The 13,053-nt window shown below is 40.1% G+C and overlaps 1 protein-coding gene across 1 annotated transcript; it reads left to right on the top strand.

Annotated features, from left to right (window-relative positions):
- The first annotated feature begins 1,437 nt into the window (after positions 1–1,437).
- On the top strand, positions 1,438–12,608 carry LOC138205741 (ADP-ribosylation factor-like protein 8B). Its single transcript, XM_069161984.1, has 7 exons — positions 1,438–1,668; positions 4,678–4,758; positions 6,940–7,013; positions 7,676–7,769; positions 8,208–8,275; positions 8,564–8,634; positions 10,682–12,608. The coding sequence occupies exons 1-7, from the start codon at positions 1,546–1,548 to the stop codon at positions 10,729–10,731; spliced, it is 561 nt and encodes a 186-aa protein (XP_069018085.1). The 5' UTR covers positions 1,438–1,545; the 3' UTR covers positions 10,732–12,608.
- The last annotated feature ends 445 nt before the right edge of the window (positions 12,609–13,053 follow it).

The following is a 13,053-nucleotide window of genomic DNA, read 5'->3' as shown; positions in this document are numbered from 1 at the left end:
GGATTAATGGTTTGTACCCAAACAAATTCAGCCACGACTGTATGTGGTCACAATCATTGAACCTGGAAGTCCTTCAAGAGGTTCACAGGAAAGGTTTGATGTCTTCTCTTCCTGTCAGTGTTTCATAGGTTACCTTACCCAGACATTTTTGGACTAGCAAGGACCCTGCCACCTGGCTCAAAGCTTACAGTCACTGGTAGGGCGCAGCAGCAACACCTGGTGTCCTGTTTGAAAAGTCCTTTCCCAGCCGTCTTTTATACCAGTTCAGTTTGAGAAGTCTTCATGTTCTTCTTTGCCAGTACAGTCATTTGTGCAAGTGTTTTTCTCACATGTAAGCTGGCTTGTCTGAACCCAAAACTTATCCGCTCTTCTTTGAGGTCTGGACTTAAATCCAGAGTTTAAAGCCAAAACTTTTCTGCCAGTCAACTTCTTCACCTAATGACTCGGCTTGCTGTACCGGTGACTCTTCGTTCTGATGATCATTAGGAAAGTTCTGGCCCGAGCATTTGTGATTTGTACCAAAACCATCAATATTGAAACTCCTAGATTCACAATGACATCATACAGCAGCTTGGGTAAAGCCACTGGCAAAAGATGTCAGGAGACCTACAGTCAAACAATCCTCAGCCATGACATAATGTATTTTTCAGTTTATCTTCGATTAATGCTTTAGCATATTAGTATTTGGACATTGTAGCCTATATTTAGGACAGAATATTTTGTTCTTTAAAATTTGAAAGAAGAATGTTTCATATTCATTGTGTGCTTTGACATTTTGGAGGTTATTGCACATTGATGCCATTTCCTTCAATAGCCATTGGAGTGCGCAGGCGGCAGTACCTAATTGGTTTTGAAGGCGGGTAAGTAGGTTGAGAAGGGTATGATTTAAAAGTAGGAGTCATTAACCTCCTAAACTACTATAGTGATGTCTGAAAACCAATATAAAAATTCTGCAGTCACTGTGCTTTACCAGACGCTTTTGGAGGTCGGTGTCATTCTTTTAAATGGGACAATAGGGTTGTATATCAGTTTCCTCCTGCGTAAGTTTGGCCGATCGTCTCCTTCTTCAGCCGTAACGAAATTGAGACTGCGTAGAAGTAGGCTAATGCATGTTTTTTTTTGTGTTTTTTTTATAAATTATGTGTGCCACTCTTGTATATAATGATATTGCACATTTCCTTGTGAGGTAGGCCTAATTTGTTTTACAAGGAATTATCGATGCCATTGACACGTGACTGCATAGGCACACACAGAGCAAAAGTAGAAATAAGCAAATATCCTTTACATAAAACAATAAATTGCAAAATAATAACCCAAAGTGGCCGGTGATAAAAGTAACTTCCTGCAAAACATTTTCCACGCTCGTTCCGCTTTCGCCGTGCGCGTTCCCGCGCGGATGACGCTCCCCTCGGCGGGCACGCGGAAGCAGCAACACTTGTCAGCAGATCACATGATATGACAAGGCAGCTAGCTGCTTCCTGTGTAGACTGTTAGCCAATTCTCATCCAGACCGGTGCAGAGACTGCGGCTACCGTGACATCCAAGATGATGGCCCTTATAAACAGGCTTTTGGACTGGTTCAGGTCCCTGTTTTGGAAAGAGGAGATGGAGCTTACATTAGTAGGGCTTCAGTACTCCGGAAAAACCACGTTCGTCAATGTGATCGCGGTAAGTAGCCCGACGTCAGTGTGGGCCCCGGCTACCACCTGGGAGAGGTTGTGGACGGATTAGGTTTAATCACCTCAGCATTGCTCACGTTATTGTTCCAGACCGCACAGCTGGACAGTTTTGGAGCAACGAGATCAGCAAATATTGCTTCGGTACCGGCGATTGTCGTGATTTCACTTGTGGCTGGGCGGTGTGACTGTGCGCTTACTGGTGAAACCGGTCATGTGAACGGACTCGTCAGCGCTTAGTAATATAACCGCTGGTGTGTCAACATGAACGGTGTGTCGACAACACGGGCCACCCGACGATTTTGAAAACGGGGTGTTTCGTCATGCGGCAAGTAGGGTGGACTGGAGGGGAAGATGAACAGGGACTGTGTGCAGCTGCAGGCTGCCAGCTACCTATCAATGTAAATGAGTAAAAAGTACATACGTTTGATTGAACCAGCCTGTTATGAGGTACTTAACTCGGTACAGCGTCTGTCACTGTCACCTGTTTGAGCTTCCATCCTTCAGAAACGGTCCTCTGTATATGTTCGGGTTTGATGGCACGATGTCATGTAATAAACACTATAAATTGCAAAAGTTTATGATAATTTTTTTTGTCCTGTTTGTTGTTATTCTAGTTGGTTTAGACCGAGACAGCTGGGTCTGGGGTTAGAGTAGGATCTGCACGATATATTGATGTTTTATTATGTTGTGATGAGACTGTACATGGTCTTAGATTTTTAGATATGGCTTATGTGTTGTCTTTCCCTGTTTTATTTTTTTAAAGTTTCCATTACAGTAAACTGATGTTATGTTGTGAATTTACCAGACTGTCCTAGCTGCTCTATTGCTTCCCTTTACCCACTTACTCATTATATCCACATTACTGGTAATTGTTTATTAAAAATCTCATTATGTAAATGTACCGAAAGTCATCCCAACAATCAAGTTGCAATATAGATGTCGAGGGATTGGGTCAAAAATATATTGGTTTGTCGATATCTCCCTACTCAAGGTTAGAGTAAGAGTTACATTTTGCTATCCAGATTAGTTATGTCTGTGTTTCTCGGCGATGTAGTCTGTAGTCTTAAAAGGTTCATGTTCTAGGCCTCAGTTCTTTGGGTTCCCCTTTTTTTCATGCAAGAAAACATCATATTTCCCAGCTCTGTTTTTCAGTCAGGTGATCTGTGGTGCATTTCCTGTCACAGTCATTGCAGGGCTGTCAGACTGGTTCAAGCCCACATACAAACACCTAACCAATGCTGTTTACAAATATGGAGGATGTTCCCCCCCCCTTCCAAAAAAAAAGTATACTGTTAATTAAGGCTCTCGGTTGGTATAAGATCAGGTAGTGCCGACCAGAACAGTTAACCTTTAAAACAAATGTATGGTGCTTTAAGTGTGTTGGTTACAACACTTTGGTTAGGAGCTGAAATTTTGATTATCACCAAAAGTATTTGAACAGTTACAAATTTTTGCTTTTCATGGTCTGTGTTTCTGCTCATTTACTTTGAAATAATATCATGGATACTACATTAAAAGTGCCAAGTCATGGTGCCCAGACATTAGGATTTCAAAAGTAGCTGGACACTTGCCTACTAAGTTGAGGGTTACCATTACAAATAAGGGGGAATGATCTGTCAACATGAGGAGTAATGAGTTGACCACATCAAGTAAAGAAGTAAATAATGAGGCTGAAAAAAAGCTTAATGGAGAGATATCAAAGGTAGTTAGACATGTAGAGCTCATTATAAAAACACAGATACACACTGGCAAACACAACAACAAAAAATCCCAAATGAGCTGGTAGACCGTGAAGCCCAAGACTTATGGTTGAATGGAAAATCATATGCGTGGTCAAGACCTCGCAGCAAGTCAAGATAGCCCTCCAGGATGCAGGCAAATTTATGTCCTTAATAATCATGACTTCATAACCTGAAACTCTGAGGATTCACCAAAAATAGAAAAGGCTTGTAGAAATGTAGAACAAAGTTCTTAAAAATCCTCTGTCAAAATGATGTAAAGAGGGGAGTGTGGAGAAAATAAGGAACAGCCAATATGAGCCAAAGCACCACCTCATCTGTCAAACGTGGTGGTGCTGTTATAGCTTGGCCATGTATGATTACCAGTGGAACTGACACACTGGCATTTATTGATGGTTTCACTGCTGATGAATGCAACACAATGGCTGCAGAGGTTTACAGGAAACTTCTATGTGTTCCGTGCCAACCACATACATCCAAACTCACCGGATGACATTTCATCATTCATCAGGACAGCGATCCTGAACTTACAGCCAAACCAACCAAAAACCTATTCAGGGTGAAGAGGTGGAATATCCTCGACTTGGCTGAGTCATTCACCTGATTGTAATCTGATTGAGCTTCCAAAAAAAGGCAGACAGACTCTGCAACAAGCAGGAGCTGAAGGTGGCTGCAGTGCAGGTCTGGGAGAGCATCACCTGGGATGATTAAAAGCTGCTGTCCATGCAGCAAAGACTTCAGAGTCTTTGACTGAAAACGATTGTCCTCAAAATATTAGATGTATTGATTTTTTTTTTTTACCTCGTGAATCTGTTTAAATACTGTCGAACCCTTAAATTGTGGCCAAGATATGTTAAAAGAGCTAAATCTTTCCTAACAGGTCTTTCTATACGGATGTAAACCACCCAAATTACAGCTGAATCTTTAATGTAGCATTCATCTTTTTATTTCATATTGAATGTGCTGAATAGTAGATCTGAAACAACAAAAAACATTAAGCTCTCAGAATACTTTCTATCTGGAGTGCGTAATTCAGTAGAGAGTAGAACAGGAGTACTGAATAAAATGTTAAATTTCAGCCAGTAAAAAAAATAACCCTCAATTAAATCATGTTCTAATTTACTCGATCATAGAAATTATTCACTCCCACAATGCTTTTCATGTGACTTTTGGATCAGATGAAACCATGCCGACTTGAACACTGTAGCATAGATTATTCACTAATATGCTGCCTTCTGTCTTTCATTTGTCTTCTGCAGTCAGGACAGTTCAGTGAAGACATGATTCCCACAGTCGGTTTCAACATGCGGAAGGTCACCAAAGGCAATGTGACAATAAAGGTAAGCCAACAAGCCAGGGTATGCAGCTGCTGGCTCTCACTGCCTCAGGGACATTTTTCATCCTAGTCAGTTTAATTTATATAGTGCAAGTCTTAACAGAAGTCGTCTTGGGGCACTTAACATAGGAAAGTCTTTCTAACAAAATCTTACAACATTATAGAGAGTAACTCCACAATTCAATAATTCTCATGTGAGCAACAGCTCTGAAAGGAAAAAACTACCTTTTAACAGGAAGAAAACCTCGGACAGAACACGGCTCAGAGGTGGGCGGTCATCTGAGTCGACAGGTTGGGTTGAGGCGAGAGCGCAGAGAGAAAAAAAAAAACAGCTGAGAGATACAAGAGACATTGAACTGTTGGTGGGGCCACTGCCCATAGACCAGAAATGTGCAGCTCCAGGGATATCTATGGAACGAGGAGACCTTCATAGAGAGACAACGTACAATTTAAATAAAACTAACTATGGGGGAGGCATAAAGACAATGAGGTGCAATAGTGGCAGATAGATGCATGGAGAATGAAAGAGAGAGGAGCTGAGTGTACAATAGAACGTCCCCGAGCAGCCTAGTTCTGTAGCGGCATAACTAAGGGATTGGCTCAAGCTCACCCTAACTATACGCTTTATGAAAAACAAAAGTTTGAAGCTTGATCTTAAAAGTAGAGAGGGTTCCTATCAAACCCAAACTGGGAGCTGCTTCCACGGGAGAGGGCCCTGATATCTGAAGACTCTGCCTCCCATTCCACTTTTGGAAACCAGGAACCACAATTTCGCCTGAGAGGGAAGCACTCTATTAGGATAATATTGTACTGAGATCTTTAACATAATATGGTGCAAGGCCATTGAAAGCTTTGTAAGTCAGGAGAAAAATCTTTTATGCAATTCTTGATTTTATGGGAGCCAATGAAGAGAAGCTTCTTTGGGAGAAATATGATCTCTCTTGCTAAATCCTGCCAGTACTGTTGCAGCAGCATTTTTAATCAGCGGCAGGCTTTTTAAAGAGTTATTGGAACATCCGGACAACAAAGAGATACAGTAGTCTTGCCTGGAAGTAACAAAAGCGATGGTAAATTTTTCCATGTCACGCTGAAACAAGCAGATGTTCCTGATTTTATTAATATTGCATACAGGGCTGTATTGCTATTTGTTGAATTACCGGAGTGCAGTCTTGACGCTGTGAGTAAATTGAAAGTTGTGGCTCTAAGGTTGGAGAACCAATGTGGAGGCAACTCTGCATACAGTCAAAAATGTAGCCTAGATATTGTAATCGCTTTAAGTTAATAAAGTCAACAATCCAATCATGCTATTTTTAACGGTTGTTCTGGCTCACTCATCTTAAGTGGTTTTGTCTGATTTCAGTCACAAATGACCCTGGAAATGTTTCACAATAAAAGCCCTGGGTTTCTGTCTACTGAAATGCTAGAAGACTTTTCATTTGAAAGAGATATAGGAAGTGTTGAGTTTGTATTAACAGTGTCATGCAGTAACTAATAGGGTGAAGATACAAACTAGGCTTCGAGTTGATGTTGTAAATCCATTAATAGACCTTAAATATGAATTTGTCAACTTTGACGATTCAGTTTGCTTGAATTGTCCCCCTTTGCATGATTTATGCTTCAGAGATGATTTTATTTTGAAGCACTTAAAAACCTAAATGAATTTTAACCACATCAAGAGAACTGTGACCATTTATTTATTCGCTGGGAGAAAAAGTGGCAGAGCTTTTACACCGGCTTGAAGTTTCACTAACTGATTTCTTTCATCCGGTTTCATTGATGGCTATAACTGGGTTTTCATCTGCCTAACAATAGAAATGTCTGCAGCGTTTCCATATAATATCACCTAAAGGAAACGTAACGGAAACGTATAATCTGAAAAGCACCGGACCTAGCACCACACCGTGTGTGTGTTTAAGAGAACTCATTGACATTAACCAATATAAATCCTATAGATATAATATGAAGCAGCCTAGTGCAGTTCCTTTAATCCCAATGACATGTTCCAGTCTCTGTGATAAATTGTCGTGATCAGTAGTATCAAATGCAGCAATTTATTTTACACTTAAAGCTGTGTATTCTGCATCCTAGAGCAGTGACAGTGCAGGGATTTTGCTTTTCAAAGGAAGTAAAAGGTTGCAGCGTTTGGTTTTGCCTCTGATGGAATTTTGTGTTTTTCTTTTCTCAGATATGGGACATAGGTGGACAGCCCCGCTTCAGAAGCATGTGGGAGCGCTACTGTCGAGGAGTCAATGCCATTGTGTAAGTTTGTTGACTTTACGAGTACAACAAGTTGCCTTTGGGGCTGAACATTTGAAAAACCTAACAAAGTTAAACAATTATCAGTCTCTCCATGATTTCTCTGAGTTGTTTTTTTTTGTGATTGTTGCAGTCAAAAATGCTTGATTTCAAAGTGTTTTATTTCTTCTTCAAAGATTAAAATGTAATTTGTTCAGATTTAGACGACATATCACAGAAGCAACTGGAAATGTTTTAGTTCTCGTCTCTTTTATTTTCTGACCATAAAGAACCAAGAGCTGTAAGTAACAATACATTCCTGAGTTAATAAAGTTGCGTAGCTTTACAGAGTGGCCTGACTGCAGTAAAAAAAAAAATACATGGGACAAATCTTCAAAAAAAAAAAATAAAGAAGGTGCTTAAATGCATTTTAGATAACATTAATTCAACACATACTGTGTGCACAGAAATGAAGTGTGGTCTCTGACAACTAGAAGGCTGTGTTAAACTCATGTTCTTTAAAACACTGTGTGAATAGACTGACGTTGGGAAATGTAGAGATTAGTATAACTTGGATAATTATTACAATCGCATGATCTTGATTTCCTGGAGGAAATGCTTATTATGTAACTTTGATCTTTTAAGTTTGGTTTGGCTCTAAAAAATATTTTGTTCTTTCTCCGCAGTTACATGGTGGATGCAGCAGACCGAGAGAAGATAGAAGCTTCCAGAAACGAACTGCACAACCTTTTAGACAAACCACAACTACAAGGAATTCCAGTAAGAGGTCCCTCGTGTTCGTTCTTTGGACCAAAATGTCGTGGTTACAGCATCAAGTTGATCATCCCATTGATTTCTGAGGGTCAAGTGACTGCTCACAAGCACTGATTTAAAATCGTAATTAGCAATCAGTTGCAGTGACTCAGGCCTGATGACGGCACACTAAGTGGTCATTTGAACTCAGGCCAGGATTTTTTAATGAGTTGACAGGAAAATTAACTTGACAGGGTCTGATGTGCTCAATCGATTCGCTTCCTCCTGCTGTGACTTGACACCACGCAGACAGTTTATTTTGTCTAAACAGTAAAGATGCTGTGATGGGTGAGGGATACGGTTGAGAGAAATCCTTTACATAGTTTGATCCCACCACGATGGTGCTAATACACTGCTGCACGAGATATTGATCAGCTCTTTCCCTTTCTTTCCCTCATTTTTCAGGTTCTAGTCCTCGGCAACAAACGAGACCTACCCAACGCACTTGATGAGAAGCAGCTAATTGAAAAAATGTGAGGAATATTTTTTTTTTTTTTTTTTTTTAAATAATCCTACAAAATCATAAACACTAATATGGTGGTGTCCAAAATCTAAACTTGCTCTGTGAAACCTCATGCTAACGTTTCAGTGGTTTGTTAATTAGATATGAAGCATCCCGCTGACATGACTTCTGCCAGAGGTTAATATCAAATACAAAAGTCTGACATAATGTCTGAGTGTCCACCGACTAGTGGGATTTAATGTTATTAAAAATAAGTGTCTTATCTCCACTTTTTGCATTTCCAACTCTCTCTTTGCAGGAACCTATCTGCCATTCAGGACCGAGAGATCTGCTGCTACTCTGTCTCCTGCAAAGAGAAAGACAACATAGGTAAATATCTGCGGGATGTTTCATTGAGCAAATTATCCAGTTAGGTGAGGATTACTTCCGGAAGTTGCGCTTAATTAAAGGGGTTTGAATGAGGCTTTAGCCTTCAACCAATCATGCCAATTTCCAGGCTTAGGTTTACTTCAGACTTAAACTGTGTTATGATTTGTCTGGCAGACTTCTGCCCATTATTTTGCTGATTATGGGTGCTTTTAAAATGCACCACAAGTAAAATAACTATGGTGCTCTGTATCTTAAGTTTGTATTCTCTTCAAAACCCTTAAATGCCTCTTAATTTAAAATATAGTAAAATGCCTTTGGCTTGCCTGTTTGCCCATCTTGTATGGTTGGTGCTTGCTGGGATCCGTAGGAGGGACGCTCGGTCTGTGATTGGTTGTTACACTGTGTGTGAGTTAAGGTTAGCGATAGGTTAAAGGACCAATTGACTGACAGTGAAAAACCAATCACAGCTTGGTCGTCCTTTCAGCTGATCCAGTCTAGCACCAACCAAACAAGATGGGCTAAACAGGCTAAAATCGTTTTACTGTGTTTACTCATAAGGATTCTGATTTGTTGCAGAATTACTGTTCAACCAAAAGAGATCTTAAGCTTATAAAAAATAATATATATTGCCATAAATCAAATAACTCTTCTAAGGTCCTAATTTCCCATTCAAAGTTGAATTATTTAATGTCATGTAGTGTCATACATTAGTTTCTTTACCTTTTGTCCAAGTTACTTTACAGATGACTGACAGACTGATAATAAGAGTACAAACAAATAAAATGGTTTGATGCTGATAAAAAAAAAATTATGAAATGTAATAATAAAAAATGGGTAAAAGTAAAAAAGTCAAAGTTGGAGAAAAACAGTTGAAAACATAAAAATATGTATTAAGCAATAATAGATCATGGACATAAACCTTTAATCCACATTACTCACTTTGGATTAGAGAGCCAAAACAGCTGTGAATCCATCCCCCCACCATCTACTCGTGTTCGAATTACTCATGACCTTGTCATCACGTAAATATGGATCACATAGAGAGAACGTAACAGAGCTTATTAATGATGACAGTCACATAGATGTAAACCAAAGAAATTATGTTATGAGGACAAAGCAAACATCTACAAGGTAATATTTGAAGTTCTTCGCTGATTTTCAAACTCCTGCTTCAGGGTTCAAAGTCTTGATGGCTTCACAACGTACATGTCAAAATAAACAGCAGAACTTACCCTTTCAGATTAAACTTGTTGCTTCCCGATGCGACAAAACTTTGTTGACTAATCCATTTTTGAAATCACAGCAATTTTCTGCATTGTCTTCAATGTACGGCTGACATTACATCCCGCTTTGTGTTAATCAGTTTACCAAAAATTCACGTATTTTTAGGGCGACCTGATAGCTGAGAGTTTAGCACAAAATCATATGGACGCATGAGTCCCCGGTTCAGGTCCTGGTCGGCCGGACCTTTACTGCATGTCATTCCCACTTTGCTCTTCCTCCTCATCTCCTGTCAATCAACACTACCACTTTATAAATAAAAGCATAATAAGCTTGTCATGACAATGATACAAAAGTTGTAATCAAAAGACGAGCAAGACTTGAGTGAATAAAGCTCAGCACATATTTCTTTATATTGCAAAGTCATTGAATATCACATGGTTCTAATATTGCCATACAGTGTCCCCTACAGTGTTATGAAAATATATCTCCATTGGCAGTGTTTTATGGAGAGACGCATGTAAAACCACAAAGATTTCATGAGATGGAATCTGTTTTTCTCTGATATAAAAAAAACAAACATCTGGATGGCCGAGACAGTTGTGAAAAACAACCTATAAAATGTATAGGTGCTCTTCAAATGACCAAGAATAGAGGTTTAAAGTGAAGGTAGTGAAATTACCCAGAAAATAGTTGAGTTTTATAGTGTTAATGGATTTGACATCCAACCTCGTGTGTGTAATAATATTTGAACCTGCTGGGGTCATTAACATATTTTAAATGTGCCACCCCCCCCCCTCTCTCTCTCTCTCTCTCTTACCTGCAGATATCACACTGCAGTGGCTCATCCAGCATTCAAAGTCGCGGAGGAGCTGAGAGTGACGCCCCGCCCTCTGTGTCCCCTTCCCCTGGTCGCAGCTCTGGCCTCAGCCCCACTTACGGTCATGGGTCCTCGACAGTCATCCCTTCCACTGCCTCTGTGAAGTAATCCAGCTCTCTCTGCTCACTACCGTCAGCACCTGCACCACTCAGTACACTACCATAGATGTGTATCCCCTTGTACAGCACTACCCCCCCCCCCCCCCCCCCCAAAAAAAAAAAAAAAAAAAACCATTCTGGAGTCTTGAGAAGGTGTCTCACTACTGTGCTAGAAGGTGGATTGTCCATACCCATCATGCCTTACCGCTCATCATTACGGACACGCTCTGCGTCTGTGTACATCATGGAGGTTTTGTTTTTTTTCTTAATTTTTTTTTTAAATGGTTTTCTAATGATACTGCAGTGTACTACTGTAAAGCGGCTACACTAGGATGGAGCTTCTCTAATCCCACAATCAAACATCTGTTCTGTTGCCCGTCAACTTGTGGTGTTTACGTAACATCGTGTGATTGTAGTTTTTAACAGTCATTTGCCAAATGATGATGGTTTCTCGTGCTAATGCCTTCAATTCCTGATAAGCTCTTGGTGATGTAGCCTGCATTTAATTTGCTGCCATGTGGAAGTATCTGTTTTATGAAGTGACTTGAATCAAAGTTTACACATGACATAAAGATCAACAGAAGGTAAGACTTTGAGTGGCTGTTGTGTCTGAGGCAAGAATCCTAAGCAAAGTTTTAAGTGCCTTTGGCCAAGAGAGCGTCCCAATCAGACATCTATTGCCCCATGCAGTTTCTAACCCAACTATTATGAATAAACACTTGGTACAGACGCAGCAGAAATCCCTTGATTACACTTAGTGCCACCTCGACAATCTCATTTTATGTTGAGTAATCACATGAAAGCATTATGATGTGTGAGAAAAGACAGCGCTGTTCTAACAATGAGGACAGAGGAATGCATTAATGGATGTCATGTGAATGAGAAAATGTTACATTTTGTTTGCTTGCTGATTAATTTGAATGCCGTTTCACTCGTAGCCTGTGACTTTTTTTTATGTAGCTTTGAAATGTGGGCTAACTTTTGCTTGCAGTTCTCAGGTTGTAAAAGGATTTTTTTTTTTAAAAGAAAATACAGTATGGGTGTGTCGAAGTGTATGTCTCATCATCTTTATGTTGTTGTTGTTCGGGTTGGATAACAGAAAGCCAGTGTTAGTCCTGATGACTGAGTTCACAGAGGACAGTCATCCGTGCTGTAGCACACCCTTGTCTGAATCTTGATGTCTTTTTGTAAAAGCCTTAGCAGTCCAAGGACATCGCTGTCGCCTCTAGAAACGACGCATTGATTGACATGCCGTTCCCTTTCAGCAACAAGACAATGAATTCTCACAGGTCCGATCACTGTATATTGATCTGCCCCTCGCTTGGCCAGTGCTTCTCGATCTAATAATTTCTTTTATTCAGTTGTGAGTGTCCCTGGATCGGATCAGATGCTGTATGTAGGCCGACGTGGCTTCTGCATTTCACTGTAATATCGCCCACAAATCCATCACTCTCGCTATGATCTCACATGTTCTGTGTCTGTTGGTGATCGTCGTAATCATAAATGTCGATTGTTGGGACCACAGCAGCAGTGAGGGGCTGTATAATTGGGTGACTGTGGGTAATTTGGGGGAAAGCTTTGTTACTTGTGTAATAATAATAATAATAATAATATAGCCTATTTGCAATTTGTATGTGCATGTGCTCACCTTATTCACATCCAATTGCAGACTTTGTAAATAAAGACGTTAGCATTTTTATTCCAACAAATGCTCCTGTAGATGTCATTCATTCTTTCCCTGTGATTGCTAATAAATTTGTTTTTATTTTTAAGGATTTCTAGTCTGGCATCAAAGTTTGTGTGAAGGTGTCAGTTGAATTCTTTGCCACTAGGTGGAAGCAGAGTACTTTGGAAACACATCAGTATCGAGAGACGGTTTAAAGTCTCTCCGGACTCTCGGGTTTTATCTGAAGTTCTCCTTTGGTGCTTCATTAACCGGTTTTCCTTTTTCTATGTAGTGATCACAGGCAGGCATGGTTTCTCTTCAAGATTTAAAGTTGCACCGATTGTAAAGGAGCCAGATGTTTAACTCCAGCTCCGTTTTCAACGGGAGAGATCATAAAAACACCACCTTCATCCACAACGGATATGGAAGGTGGGTACCCACAATACGCTTGCTTCTCATATTTGCTTCGCACAAACTCAACTCGGCGCTCCCTTTGTGAATAGATATATTTCTGTATTTTCCATTAAGCAGCTATTGTTACTTACAGATCCCAT

This window comes from Embiotoca jacksoni, unplaced genomic scaffold, assembly GCF_022577435.1.
Source record: "Embiotoca jacksoni isolate LCO1_2020_lvr unplaced genomic scaffold, fEmbJac1.0.p SCAF_1, whole genome shotgun sequence".
NCBI lineage: Eukaryota > Metazoa > Chordata > Actinopteri > Embiotocidae > Embiotoca > Embiotoca jacksoni.
Note: the sequence above shows the minus strand (reverse complement) of the source record. Positions and strands in the feature narration are given on the sequence as shown.

Coding starts and splice junctions, on each gene's coding strand:
- LOC138205741 (XM_069161984.1), top strand. CDS start 1,546: ATGATGGCCCTTATAAACAGGCTTTTGGACTGGTTCAGGTCCCTGTTT. Junction 4,759..6,939: donor AAGGCAATGTGACAATAAAG/GTAAGCCAACAA, acceptor TTCTTTTCTCAG/ATATGGGACATAGGTGGACA. Junction 8,276..8,563: donor AAGCAGCTAATTGAAAAAAT/GTGAGGAATATT, acceptor CTCTCTTTGCAG/GAACCTATCTGCCATTCAGG.